The 15,300-nt window shown below is 43.5% G+C and overlaps 1 protein-coding gene across 3 annotated transcripts in view; it reads left to right on the top strand.

The window, feature by feature from the left end:
* Positions 1 to 15,300, top strand: part of tara (taranis) — a 61,674-nt gene that overhangs the window by 39,169 nt on the left and 7,205 nt on the right. Inside the window, exon 1 of one of the 3 annotated variants that reach the window (XM_011305374.1) lies at positions 2,280 to 2,634. The exons of the other annotated variants lie outside the window; for them this stretch is intronic. Within the exon in view, the coding sequence (XP_011303676.1) occupies positions 2,614 to 2,634 (21 nt within the window). The 5' untranslated portion in view covers positions 2,280 to 2,613. Of the gene's footprint in view, positions 1 to 2,279; positions 2,635 to 15,300 lie in introns of those variants that run through there. 3 annotated transcript variants of the gene reach the window in all.

Raw genomic sequence — 15,300 nt, 5'->3', positions numbered from 1 at the left:
GCAACACCAACAGCATCACCAGCTCCAAAGCAGCACACGTTGGCGAGTGTGGGCAAGAAAGAGGCCCCCCAATCGTCCGCTAGAAAGTAACTACCGCGTAAAATGACCAATTTTTCGTCACCTAATTGCCACGTATTTCGTGATGATAAGATTGTCATGGAGAGGTGATGTCCAAAATGAAAAATTTTAATGACACTAGTTCATCGCTTGTCATGCAATAAAAATGTTTCCGATGAATTTTCTTTGGCTGCACAACTTGTAGACGGTTAACAGCGCCGAGTCAGCCAAGGCAAGCGCTTCACCATAGTCTCTGACGTGGTGGGGAGGAATTATTCTTCGGCACCGCTGTAACTGTACGCTGAAGTCAGTGGCGAGTTTCTGGCCTGATGGACACTGGTCCGTAGATATTCACGGGGCCCCCATCACAATTTTTTTACAATTTTTTTTTATTAAACAAAAATTCATCATTGAAAATATATTTTTCAATTGGCCATTTATGTTCTAACTCACGACTTTCTAATTATCATCACCGAGGGAATTTCAATTTATCCATGGAAATGAATAATGTGCGTAAATTCGACGATTCGAATTCATGCCAATTGAATTCCCAAAAGTCAACAATGTTGGATACGAGGGGTGATATAAGATCGAGTCGGTAGAAAATCAATGCCACGTGGTGGGATTGAACTCGTGCTATGGCAGTTTGACACAGAACCGTTAACTCCATGCTCATTATTTTTATACAGCATTTCTCGGTGGATTGATTTCGACTCGTTGATATATCTACCCATCGACATCACGACTCTTTCAACGAGCGCTGCCAAAATCCCGTCACTGATGCCAAAATATAATAAATCAATTATGGTGGTGGAAAAAAAGAAAGTGATTAAAAAGGGAGCACGGGCACGCGATCACTGTCACCTTTGAAAACTCAAAGGGGCCAGTTGAAACCCCCTGTGGTGGCTAACTCTATTTGCCCGCCCTCTCACTTATTCTTCCATGCAGTATTTGCGGTGTATCTCAATAAAGATTTTCTTCTCTCTTTACAAGTCATAAATTATATTGTGGGCCCAGAAATGGTCTTATACGATGAGTAAAGTAATAATTTACCTCTTTGAAGGTGTAATGACGACGAAGAGAAGCTCGACACCGCCTCTTGTCCTTTTTTTTTCCCCACAAACACTGTCCACCCTCCTCACCGTTGGGGGTACCCATAATTTATTAATTTCGGTGTTATTTAATCATATCATTAAAATCTCTTTACGATCAGGTGTTGATAAACAATTGAGAAGATGAAGTGTTTTGTCGAGTGAAAAGGTGTCAACTGCAGCCGCCTCCAGGTATTCAATTTGGACGGTGTGTAATAAGATACACAAGCTCTGGGCAATACTGTCCTGTCACGCGACTCAAACTGAAACAGTGAGAAATAAATGAGAAAAAAAAATGCTAAGAAGCAATGGGAAGAATATGGAAAAGGCAATGAACGCAAAGTGTATAGCCACAGGGGACCTTCCGAAGGACGCTGTGTTTTCATCCGGGGGACACCTCGTGTGGTCTAACGACGGCCACGCGCAACACACCGGCCAACGTATAACCACACATTCGGTGGCATTTCACGCCACATATACGTCATTAAGATTTTACGACCTGTCGGATGATAGACGGGGTCATTCTACTCCGGCATTTCATTCAGAAACACTGTTTGCCCTCCTCCACCACGTCTCGCGCCTCCCCGAGACCCGCTGGCACGTTTCGTCGCTTTCAAATCTATTCCACAAAACCAGCCCTCTAACACTTTGTTTCAACAATGTCAGTTTCTATCGTCAAACCAATAACCATCCACTCACTCTCTCCGTGTTTTTTTTTCTTCCCGCTCTTTCTCAATAAGGAAAAACTCTTGTTTTTCGCCTGACATCTCGGTCCGATCGCGACTCGCCGTTTGAGATGACATTTTGTGTTTTTTTTTTTTTTTTTTTTTTTTTTTGAAGGGGGGGAGGAAATGAGGTGAATAGCGCGAGGAATTTGTTGTAGCGATGGTCGATCGGCGCACAACTCTTTGGGATTTTAGTGTTTGTTGGTGGTAGTGGTGGATGATTTGGAATGGGGCCTGGGGTATGGTTGGTACAGGGTTGAAGTGGCGTTGTGGCGTTGTGGCGTTGTGCCGGAGTGCAGGTGGGCCGAGTTGCGGCGGAAAGAGCCGATGAAACTCGGGGGAAAACCGAGCGGCGGCACTCGGTGTAGTCTGTTGTGAGAGTATTCAGTAATGCTTTGCATGGCCAGCCAGCAGCAAGTAGGCTCCTCCGTCAAACTTGTCTATTTTTTTTTTCTCAAACCAGTGAATCGTGTGGCGGGTGCTTACCGACAATATCTGTGTGGGCGGCTTTTGCCGTAACCGTGAACACCGTGACTATTTAATTTTCTTATTTATTTAACATACATTAAAAAAGGTGTAATTATTGAACTAAAATTGGACCTCTGACGGTCAGTGAGGAGTTATTTTTGTTTCTTCAAACTGTCAGTTATTTGAGTTAAATCATACAAGGCGACTCAACAATATCACTGTATGGTTAACGAACGATCCAAGATGCTGTCATCAGTGCCAGCTAAATAATAATGTGGTGCGACGTTGGTCAGGTGAGTTCAGTGTCAAAACAAAAGAAAATATTTTTTTTTCTAGTCTAGGGTGTAGCGGGAATATTATTCTCTCTTGTCATAGTATGAAGGATGATTTTTTCACTCCGAGGTTATCCTCACGCGTGAACTCTCCATTCTCCCCGTGATCAGACAACTCGGACAGCTCGCGCCAGTGTACCTCTCCCCGACCAATTCCTTCTGGGCTTTCTTTCTTTCAGTGTTCCCTCCTCCTTGTCATTCCTCTTAAAAGTGATTCCTCTGTGACAGTGATATCCGCATTTTTCATCTCAGCTTTCCGACTCACCAACTTCCCAACTTCCCAGCATCCTAAATTGGTTATTTTTCTTCCAACAAAAGCCATTGCTGCTGTTGAAATAATCCTGAATTTCGTCACATTTCTATCAGGTCCTCACTTTTTTCGCCCCAGTGCCTCTCCGATCAAGTGAACTCGCATACGATAATAATCAACAGTAATTAGTTAGGAGTGAATAGTCGGAAGAAAGTGATTTGACTTGTTTTGAGGTATGATAGCGCGCATTGCGTCCCGGTGGAATGTCAGATTTGACGCGTGGTAACCTCGTGTTCGGTTGTTCGAATTCGAAGCGATCCCGCGTTTCCTTGGCCTAGGGGGTGGAGAGGGGGATGGTGGATGAGAGCGGTGGACCGTGAAGGAGCGTGGAAGAGAGAGACGAAATGAGAGATGAAATGAGAGAAAAAGAGAGAAAAGGAGAGAGCCAGTAGAAGCTCGAGTTGTGTGATGGACTTGGCCTCTTCACGTATAAAACACGCTACAAGAGAGTGGGAGTCCGGAGTGAGTGGAAATGAGAGAATGCGATGAGGTACGGGCTGAGACAGCGTTAGTTTCTTTAGTTGGCCACTTTTATAGAGAAATCATAGCCTCGTGCTGGCAATGGTCGGTGAGCCCTAGCTTATGACCAACCATCGAGCGTACACTTATCACCATGGTTACCACGACAACAACAATTCGTTTCTCTTCCTTTTCTCCATATTGAGATATCAAGCATTATTCCTTTTCAGCTCGATATATTCACATTTTTTTAACGAAATTAATGTGAGACTTATGGGGTGAGCTTGTACAGTAGGGTAATCCTTCTCTCTGAATGACAATGAGTATCAATGTACCAGCCAGTGGAGGCTCACGAGACGTGTGTTAGACATGAGTCAGTTGAGCCGGCAAAGAAAATTAGGTCTCGACCACACCGAGTGCCGCACAAAAGCCGGACTCCACGTGGTTGCACTCCATTTTTTTTTCCCACTCCTCTTTCAAAAGACGAGAGGAAAAAAATGAGAGATATAAGTACGGTGTATGACACTTTTCCGTCAAACGTCGCGTGTCTCAACGCGGGTTGCGTCTCTCTCATTAAGTTTGACGCACATGTGTATACAGTATAGGCCACGCTGGGTTTATGACGATATTAAATTTCGGTTCATTCATTTGATTAGAATTCATGGGATGCGCCACATTGTCTGGCACAGTTCATAAATCCTCAGGTATAGGAAAACGATTACGATGGGGATAGGTCAGTGAGTTCCAAGTGATTTATAAATAAAACAGTAGTAGCTGTTGGATTATCTCGAGTAAAAATAAACCAGTTTAGGTTGAGTCAATGAGACAGGCCATATATTTTTTTTATTTCTATCGTTTATCGCATTAATTCATGTCCTCTAAATCGGCTTTATCGACGTCTCTCGTATTCGAATTCATGAGTTGATTTTTTTTAATTTTTAATCCCGTACCTTCTTAATTCTCGACATCACGAATATCTCTGTGGAATTAAGAAAGAAAGCCTGACCCTGACCGTGCAAATCTCTCTCGAATTTATCAACTCATCGCGGAAGCTTGACGATTATGCAAATAAAGTTATGAATGGCGAGTGAGACAGACGGAAAAATTCTCCTCAGATGAAATACCGGGATGTGAATGCATACGGCCAGTACCCCGAAGCAAAACGGGACAAACACGAAGTAGATGAATGCAGCCGACGAGAAAAAAAAAGGAGTAAAAATTAGCCACGTGGATGAATCTCCACTGTTTTGTTTACACACTGACAAGTGCAAGTGGGATAAAGACATAACACACCTCCCAACTCCCATCGATAACACGTCAGGCCAATGATAGCCGAGTTTGACGTACTCACCGTCTCGCTAAACTACATGATATTACGACACTAACACGAGCATTAGCGTATTAGTGACCGATAAAGGTAATACTACAAATTGCATTTGTCTATCAGGCCTCATCGTACATCAACCCGTAGTAATCATACTGAATTAATCACTTGGATGATTATGCCTGTGTGTTAAGTGGGTGTGGGGTTTACTCTACGTGTCACTGACATTGCCCAGAGTGCTAAAGCCTGAGAGAAAAAAAATGCTCCACGTTTCAATGTCTTTGCGCTGAATTTCCCGCGTTGACAAAGACAAAGATAATACATGACAAGTAGGTGGGGAATATAAGATTTGGTATAACCACAGTGGGATGGCCTCTTTGTACCGGTTACCGGCTAATTTGCACGGCTACCACCGTTTAGTGGAGGAACGTGAAACAACCCGAGTGGTAATGAAAAGAGGGAATAATGGTACCTGTCGTACTACGGGGGCTACAACTCGCTGCGGTCGACGAGTCAGTGAAGAATGGCAACTTTTAGTCGTTTCACCTTACTACTTGTGTGCCAACCTACCCTCTCTCCTCCACCTCATATTTAACCATCAAACCGAGTTTGTCACAGGTGCAACACGATCCCTCATGACCTACGGCGTATTTTTTTTTTCATTTTACTGTCACTTTACCTTTTACCTTTTTCCATGCATCCTCTCTCTGGGGGACCTTGACCCCACAACACAACCCAATGAAAAAATTCTCTCAATCTTAATAGCTAGTTTACCACAATAACCGTCTTGTGCAATTAATCCAATTAATGCAAATACGAAAAGTGATTCACGTGTTTCGGTGTATTTAAGTCGCGTGGAGACGATACCCTTCGTGTGCAACACAATAAATAAAGTGAGGGAAAGAGAGAAAACACGTGAGTTGTACATTGCCACCAAAAAGTGGATTGTTTATGTCATTTTAACCATGACACTGACAATCACATGTACACTATTTACATCATGTACATAGGTATAATGTGAGCTGCATAAATTCACGTGGGCTTTTATATGGTTAGACATATGCGACACGCGAGCATTTTGTTGAGACAGTGAAGCAACAGCTGACGATATCGACGATCAGATGTACATAGTATCCCAGAGCCAGTGAGAGGAGTTTGGTTGGAAAGGCACACACTGGGTTATTCCGTGTCATCCCTATTCAATGGTCCCTCTTCCCCCCCTTTCCCTGGCTCTGCCCAATATTTCCCATGGATTTTCCTATCATCGATATTGAAAAGACACCTCTTTTTATTTTCATTGTCATGCAGAGTTTGAGCATGAATGAATGAGTTTATTTATATACAAAAGTGACAACAGGTGACGTGCGATTGGAAAGAAGGAGAGGTGTGCGTGTATATATGTGGGATATGTGTATGAGACGAGTAGTACGGAAATAAAAAATACACGTGGTTAACCGAGTTTAACGAACGTAAATATGCGTTAAATTGTATACGCGTCAATAGTCGTAGGTAAATACAATTTGTCCGGGTGTACTCTTTCTATCTGATGCGTATGTCGAGGTAAATAACAGCTGTGAAGACACGCAAAAACGAGTGCAGTTGTGTACATGACACATCAATCTGACTCACACGTATGAGTGAAACTGACTGCGAGAAAAGTCAGTCAGCGTTGTTGTCTGTTGCACTCTGTTGATATTCCCCACTGTTTTTCTTCCCTTCTTTTTTTTTTTCCCTCCTTTTTCACAGTCACAGACATGAAGAACCGCCAGTGGCCGTGCAGAAGGAGAGGAGAAAAAAAAAATGAGAGAAGCGCCACACTTTTACCACTGGACAGAGACGGATCTGTGGGGATCACGTGCCTCGCATAACTTACTCTTTTCCCACTACTCCTGGGTTTTAGTAGTGGCACGCGCCCCTCGTGCCATTTGTGTCCGTTCGGTTTTTCTCTCCTTCGATTCCCCTCGATTCGGCTTTTGCCGATTGGAGTTGTACGGCAACGGCTACGGCTACGGCCAACTGCAATGTTTCGACCTTCGTCAGTCAGTCGCCCGTGTCGATTCACCGATGACGGACGGCTACCTCAGCCTCATGTGCATCAATTTCTCATCTATTTACACAAAATAATCTCAACCACTCATGGAAATGGAAAATTCCATTATCTCCTCTGTCTGGCTTGTGTTTGTCGAGGTTTTCGGTTAGTACCTGCATGTCACCTGTTACCTAATTTCTCATTCTCCATAATCTTTTGTGTCCACACGATTGTTTTGATGTTTCATGTCGAAAAGCAAATTCTCAGGTTCACACACAGGTGGCACTCCTATCTACCGACGATATGCGACAGATAACGCACGCGGGGGCGAAATGTATATGTATACATTACCGCAAAAGACCGGGTGAAGGCAGAGAAGGCGTGTTTATAATGTGGAAATTTCACCACGACACGCGTAGGTGTGAGCTGTCAATTTTTCACAAAAGTCAGTTGACCCATCAAAAAAAAAAATTTCACATTTAACCATCTGATTTGATGAGTGCAAGTTTTTTTTTTTTTGCAAAAGTCACAGAATATTTGTCTCTATTTAACGCATATCTCTGAGTCAATCCGAAATTTTCCAAAAAGTGTATTTCCACTTGATTGGAACCGATTGACTATTTTCTCCACTTTATTTCTGTTTTCCTGCCGGGGAAAAAAAGTAAATGAAAAAAGCGAATTAACCAAGACTGCAGTTTTTGCATTCCTGTACAGGTGGCAGCACGCGATTACGTACTAACCAGTCGCGTGTATTCCACCTATAAATGCAAATGTAAATACCCACATATAGAAGAGTCATATGTCGAGGTGTGCATAGTTTGGAGAACTACCTCTAGCTTATAAGTAAGGATAACTTGCGCAAGAATCCTCCAAGACATAACGCATCTGTGAATGTGGCACACATATCTAGTCTTTTGTCTATGTATTTGATGCCTCTACCATACGAATGTCAGTGGACTCCCACCCCTGGCCTAGCACCTAAGAGTTCCCCTGGTGTTGATGCCGTTGCTATTCTTCGTACATAAAACTACTTGTGACCATTCTCTTACGATACTGCTCGAATACTTCTCTTTTTTTAAATCCGTTGTTGCTCTGAGCCGAGTCTTATGCAATGATCGCTGGCCACGGGGCATGCTGAATAGGCTTGGAATTTTTTCCGTAATAATATTGTGCCGTGGCCGAAAAAGCATTTTCATCATTGGCCAGAGAGAAAACAAAAAAATAAATAAAAAAGCAGTGAGTCCCTTAAGCGATATGAGAAGTATGTGCATGCCACCGGCAATGGTAGTGCAATGCTTCTTTTCACTGTTGTTTTTCGCTTGAGTTTGGTAAGAGGCCATGGAAAGATGAGTGAAGCGAAGAGGGTTGGGGGTTGGGGGAGGGTTTAATAGGAGGCTGGCGCCACAGTGGCGGCTTTAGGAAGTACACACCACGTGCGCTTACTATCGAACGGCCGCCACCCTCTGCACCCCCAGCAGTCAACCCGACTCTCCAATTCTCACTCCACCCTTCTTCCCATCCCTCCGGTGTTTCCACTTCTCTCTCGCTTTTCCCCCCTACCGACCACCCAATCACCCAACCACCCACCACCCATTCTCCTGCATACGCCGCTCAACTATGGCGTGCTCCATGTATATGTATAGCCCCTCCTCCCCCCACACCCTCTTATGTGCACATAAATGTACCTCACGTACATATACGTGGATACACCGACTCTCCTGCTATCCCTCTGTAGTACTGTATTCGCGAATGAGTTGGATATATCATGAGTTCCATATAGCGTGTATACGCTTATGCCATTACCGACGCTCGAATTTCACTCCTCGTCAGTTTAGACATTCAAGAAATTATCTATTAATACGTTATTATTAGTCCTGGCGGTTGAAAATCCGAGGAACAATGAGAGATATTTTCCTGGGGATTGAAAAGCAAAAAATTAGATAAAACGGGTGTTTTTCTTTTCACTCCTTTTTTTTTTTGTTCATTTGAAATTGAGCGTTTTCTCTTTTATAGATAACTTTGTTGTATCGCTCTTCTTTCTCAGGCAAGAACGGAATGTTCAAGGTGTACACAAGAGCCGTGTGTATGTGCGTCACATCCTTCCAAACCAGTTTCACACGGACACGCTTGGACGTTATATATACCCTCTTCCTCCTTGGGACTCAATTTTTTTTCTCCTGCTCTTTTTATCATTCCTTTGACTTTTTTAAAAATGATTTACGAAGGTATGGTGAGGAACGTTAATGCAAGTATTTTAATTGTCAGTTTTTAATGTGGAGGGCTTGAGGGATTTAAAAAAAATGAGAAAATTTTGGAAATTGTCGTGATGATGTGGAGAACAGTAGAATATTTTGTGCTGTCGCATTTTTCCCGCGCATCGCTAGATAACATATCGGCAGTGTGCATGCTAGACGATTCCGATGGAAAAAAGAAAATGTCACTGAGGGAGAAGGAGGTAGAGACAGATATATGGAAAGATATGGGAAATACGTGCAAGTAACTGAGCGGAAAAAGATGGAAGTTGACCGCTGGATGAGGGAGAGGGAAAATAAGCGAATGAGGAGTACGATGTATGGGAGTGTGTGAGATGAAGCGATTGAACGTAAAGACGAAGCAGAATAAAATAAGAAGAAATAGTTGAATTTACTGAGACGCCACCAGTTGGTGAAAACCGGTACCAGTGGCTTTACGATTTCTCTCTTCCTTCATCAGCCCATTGTACTCCACCATCCTCGTCACGCATTATGCTGGACGAACAGGCAGGGGGAGTCGTCTAATTGCCAGGCATGATCCCCTGAACCCACTGAACGATAATCACCTGTATGATGGTCAACCCAACAAAATCATCTTCACATATCCTTCCTTTTTTGTGTTGCTTTGCCACCCGAATTCCGTCACATGCGTGCTTTCGCCTCACACATTCCTTCGTCTCACATTCTGGCGGTCCCTTCTCCCAGCTCAAATACAATTAACTTCAATATTTAAAACTCAACTTGAAATATCCCCATTTCTACCCCGAATTTACCCAGAAAGTCCTGTGAAACATCAATTGATGATGAACTTTAAATCACAAAGAAAGCTGACTCTTGTCTCCGCGGCTTTCAAACCTTTCTCTTCGCCTCTCTTTCTTCGTCAACGTAATCGCAAAGAATTGCGAGATAGAAACGACAGTAAAGTGGATAGAAAGAATGGAGGAAGAGGAAAAAGAGAGTAAAAAATTGGCAAAAGAGAGAAAGACAGATATCCAACTGCTACATATATATATATATATAATATATATATATATATATAAACGAATCGATGTTTTCGTTTCGGGGAACTTTGGAACGAGGGACTGTGAATCAGCCAGTACAGTTTGAGCCGCGTCAGGGGCTCACGGCAATAGCGAGTGAGCGAGTGAGAGGAGGAAAAAGTGTGTGAGTGAGTGAGAGCGAGAGAGAGAGAGAGAGAGAGAGAGAGAAAGAGAGAGAATTTAGTGAGCGTGTTGAACAAAGAGGGAGCGTAATGCTGGCTCGTGGGGCGTTGCCATGGAGACTCCTGCTATGTTCCATCCCTCGCGTACTGTCTCGAGCGAGGCCATGAGCCCTGAGTGGGAGCCACAGAGTGGGACTCACACTCTCACCGCTCAACGTCGACTCCCACTCCAGAGTGGGAGAGTGGGAGTAAGAGTGTTAGCGAGAGTGGGATGTATAATGAGAAAGCCAGCAAACGAGATCCAGTGTGCGGCAAGTACGATGGGTCGAGAAGGGTGGAGAGGGAGGGGTTGGAGGAAACGTAGAGCCGAGTCGACGGGAATGGGTGGCGAGTGGGTGGGGTGGGGTGATGAGGGACGAGGGGGGGAGAAGGACGACGCCATGGAGTCGTGAGCGCGTCCGTGGGAGAGAGAAGAAAAAGCCCCTGGTGTGGCACATTATGGCTGAGGTGGGGCAGAGAGAGAGACGAGGAAAACCCGTCAGTGCAATCAACCCGTTGGCCGCCTCTTGCCAAGGGTAAAACTACCCTCAAGTCAGACGAAGACGGCTGTATATTGCGTCAAGAGGGTGGAGTGAGATGGTGGCTGGAGTGGGAGGGCGAAAGCACAGTCCTCTCTCTGGTTTCATCGTGAGCGCGGATACGAGGTCGCCACGACGGAGACGTGGCGATGGAAAAACCCATGAAAAAGGAAGAAAAACGGAATGGGAGGGAATGAAAAGCGAAGGAGGAAAAGGTAAAAAAAAATAGGGAAAAAAGAAATAGAGGGCGCGTACGGAATTACAAGAGATTAGATGCCGAGCCATGCTGTAACGAGCTACCGTCGGTAAAACAGTCTTATCTACGTCGTATATGAAATGCCGGAGCGATCTTGGTGCGACTGCTGTTTTTCTCTTATTTATCAGCATCGAAGAGGAATAAAAAAAATTTCTCATTTTTTACTTTATCGACGGACCCCGGTTGCGCTCTACCCGATGACCCCGTCTCTCGCGGCTTTGTATCTCTCCAATGTCTCAAGGTTGTTACATCAAGTAATGAGAATAATTGAAATTTTTCATTCTCCCCCCGCTTGAAAACAGAGAGGTGGACAATATTAGTCATGGTCGTAATATTGGATTTTGATATCGGATTTCCTGGTAGAAAAAATATATATATATTTTTTGAATAGGACTTTCGAAGTTGACGGTTGACGGGTCATATATTCACCGGGTCGAAAGAAAGTCGGCCCTTGGTGACCACTTGCAGAAGAGGTTCACCTCCACGGTGAGGGTGTTCATCGTCAGTTCTCATCGTTTTCTTCTTCGTTTTTCACATTGAAGGCATACCAATGCAAACGGCCAGGCTGTATTTTCAGTTGCCTCATATAAAGCGCAGTTGCTCTATTCTCCTGGAACCAGTTTTCCCTCCACACGAGTCGCGCGGCAAGGAGTGAGAAGGAAAGAGAGCTGAGAAATAAAAAAAAAAAAAAGATGGGAAGGGGGGGATGAGAACGCGTTCGCGCTGGCATATACTCTACCACGTTATGAACACACACGTGGTATTTGTGTGAGTATCACGCAGCGTCGCACCACACGTCAGCTAAACTAGAAAGTTGCCCCAGCCCCGAACACTAAAGAAGCAGCGCGCGATACTAGGAGCCTTTCAAATTTTTCAACTCGTATAATTTCCCAAGTCCTGACATAAAAATATCTCAAAAGTGTTCAACAAAATGAATAGTTGACTCAACTCCAACATCCAATATTTTTCTCCATCCTTATCAATGAATATTTCTACTCAATTCTCCACATAATGATAACTCATTAATATTAGGTTGATAATTGGATGGACGAGCCAGTAGGTTAGCCGAGATAATCGTTGAAATTGGGACACACCAAGATAATGAGATTAGGGCGTCAACTGAAATCACCCTGTCTCAGACCAAGACCAAGTGGTCATGGTACTCGCATTGCTACTGTCGAACAACCCCATTCTCGTGAGTAGAAAGTCTCCTGTGACATTCGAGGTACGGGCAAATACAACAGCTATACGACACGTTTTGAAGCCAAGTCGAGAGCGTGGGTATCAGCACGGAACCAACTTCTACAACGCATCGAAGCTATGTTGCCATATTTCGAGGCCTCTGGCTGGCTCTGTCCTCTCTCTCAAGTCTCACCCAACGTTGCCACTCTCTGGCGGGAAACTTATATTTTAAAAAATTATTCTCGCTCCAGCTATTCATTCCCTGTCATCTGACTTTTTTATTTCCATTTTAATCTCCCATTGCAGAATTATCCCATTTGCTTTTCATTATGCTTCGAGGAGTTGAGAAAGAAGTGGAGGAATTTTGTATCTCTTCAAATTGAATATGTGAATTTATCGAGAATTAGACTGAAAGCTGTAAAGTCGAAATATGTGGCTCTGTGTAATAGGACACAAGTAAAAAATCGAAATGGTTGCGCTCACGGCGAGCTCGAGAGACTCGAGGAAGGTGTACAGTTTTAGACTACGGACTGGCGCGTCGGCGTCGAGTTAAAAATAACAGTATAGCCGGCCTAACCAGTCGCGTTGCTTTACTAGCGCCCCAAGACCACCTCTATCTCTACAATTTTTCTTTCTATTTTCTAAATCATCCATTTCATCATGATTGAAAAAATCTAGCCCTCATGAAATTCTCCAGCATGATTTTTTTGCTCTTGCCACATGCTTTTTTATTTTTCCTCCTTCTCATTCTCCTCCTCCTCCTCCTCCTCTACCTCCACCTCGTACTTGTCTTTGTCGCTGGCCTAATCATTACAACGAGACCAGCTGACTGCCACACGCTCCCAACTCAGCCTTGAGAGACACTTCTCTCTTCTCTTTTTTCTTCATCGTCTTAATTTGTCTTTTTCGCTGTTTCCACCGCATAAAGGAGTAAAAAAACGAAGGAGGCAATGGACATGTACACTGGTATGTATACATGTCCACATATACTGTATGTATATATAACGAAATTCGTCGAGTCGACTTTCACGAGCATCGCGTAACCTTGTCTCAGCGTAGGCTTATACATACGATGGCACCAGTACAAACCAACCAAACCATTTTATTTTCGTACTTGACGTATATATGCGTTGCTATATATTTCCAACGTGTATGCTACACATGTACACAAATATGTGCATAAGCCTGTCATGCTCATTTGTCATCTGCAGCTTGGAATCTTCAAAAATCATTGAAATAAAGGGAAAAAAATGATAATATTTCGCTGTCAATTAAAAAATTTAAATATTAATTGACCTTATCAGGATAATTAGACAAATACTTCCTTGTGCCCGACCTTGTGGTATTTGTCATTCATCCCCAGGAAGGTCATTGAATGCCACGAATCCTGCGGTGAGACACCTGTGTTTCTTCCGTTTTTGTTCCATTCTTTTGGCTGCTCATCTTTGTCTGTTTGAACCGGACGGGATGAGAGTGATTACCAATGCTGGGCTATGGGATATACTGCATTCTGAGATTCTTACGTACAGAAGAGATCAGGCCAACGCGGCCACACCTTTCACCAACACCCAGTGGGTTGAGATGAAGGGAGAGGTGGTATGAGGACTGGCCTAGGATCTCTCTAGTTGTTGCCAGCGGCTGAGTTGGTTCACGAGTTGGATCTTGAGCCTCTACCTCACTCTAAAGCTGTGGAGATCAAGTAGAAAAGCCACATCCCGCCAGCTCGACCGGCTCCACTGAGTAACAGTAAAACTCTCCCACGTTTCGTTAAAATCCAACTAGTCACCTAACCAGAGGACTCATCACCTTCCATCGTCATCAACAATTTATGCCAATGATTCACTAGCCACTAACTGGAGAAAAATTCATTTTCGTCATTTGATTTGAGTTTGCTAGATCCTTCAGGTGATACTCTGAAAATTTTCAAAATTCAAGTTCTTTTTCCTGTTGAAATACTTCGACCATGGATATGGAGACAAAAGGGAGCCCCAAACCTGGCTAACCCCTCGGCGCATGAAAGACCGACCCTCCTTATTCCGTTGGCAATGGGGGTACCCCACCAACAACAATAGTATTGGCCTCCCCTAAAAGCACCGCACCATCTACGCAGTACTGCGTTGCCTCGTGCGTTTTCATAGATCGGAGGGGTCTTTTTTTGCTCTTCTACGCGCCTTTTTCGCTCCCTCAGGCTGATGTATATTCCATCCCAAGGGTAATCGTTCCCCTCTAGGTACTTCCTTTGCGTCGTACCAACTTCTCATCTTCGGGGATGAAACGTTTTTTTTTTTGTTTTTCGGCAGAGATATTTGGGTCAACTTTCCCAGAGTAAATCGGAGAGAGCTTCAATTTTCATCTGATAATCTGTATTTTTTTCTTCTTTCATCCAAAAAATTAATTTCAACTCTAGCTTTTTCACACAGAAATAGCGGTGCATCGTTCTAACATTGGAAAATTACCATTTGAATAATAGTTGCAATGAAAACTCCTGTCTGGACGTGTCTACATTGTATCCTCGAAAAAACCTATTTTTTTCATTGCCACTGTCATTTTCCGGGACCCATAGTTCTCCAATAGAATATCCCAAAGAGGGTAATGCCGAAATGTGTCGGACCCTCGTCACAATATCCCTTCACCATAGAATCCGAGGTTTTTCTCTACCTGGGTCTGAAAAATCCCAGGTATAGGACCCCACAACCCGCGCAGTATGACATCCTGGGTGCCAACGGACCATTTCCAAACATTTTTCCAAAACCCCATTTTCACCCTAAAAAGAACGACAAACGACAATCTATTAATTATTAATACTCAATAGACAATCTATTAATTATTAATACTCAATAAATCAGCACCAGTGTAACAGGTGTGCCATCGATTCATTCAATCAAAAAAAAAACACCAATATTATTTTGAATTGAAATGAAAAAAAGGAAGGAGAGAAAAAAGGAGACATTTCTTATCCCCGCAACCTTTAATGTCGTAAATTATAATTTTTTCATTTTTTATTTATTCACCTGCATGCAGTGCCATTGAGAAGTCATTGAAAAATGATAAAAAGTAGTCGGAAAAGTCGAGTCT

Source organism: Fopius arisanus, unplaced genomic scaffold (assembly GCF_000806365.1).
Source record: "Fopius arisanus strain USDA-PBARC FA_bdor unplaced genomic scaffold, ASM80636v1 scaffold00042, whole genome shotgun sequence".
NCBI lineage: Eukaryota > Metazoa > Arthropoda > Insecta > Hymenoptera > Braconidae > Fopius > Fopius arisanus.
Note: the sequence above shows the minus strand (reverse complement) of the source record. Positions and strands in the feature narration are given on the sequence as shown.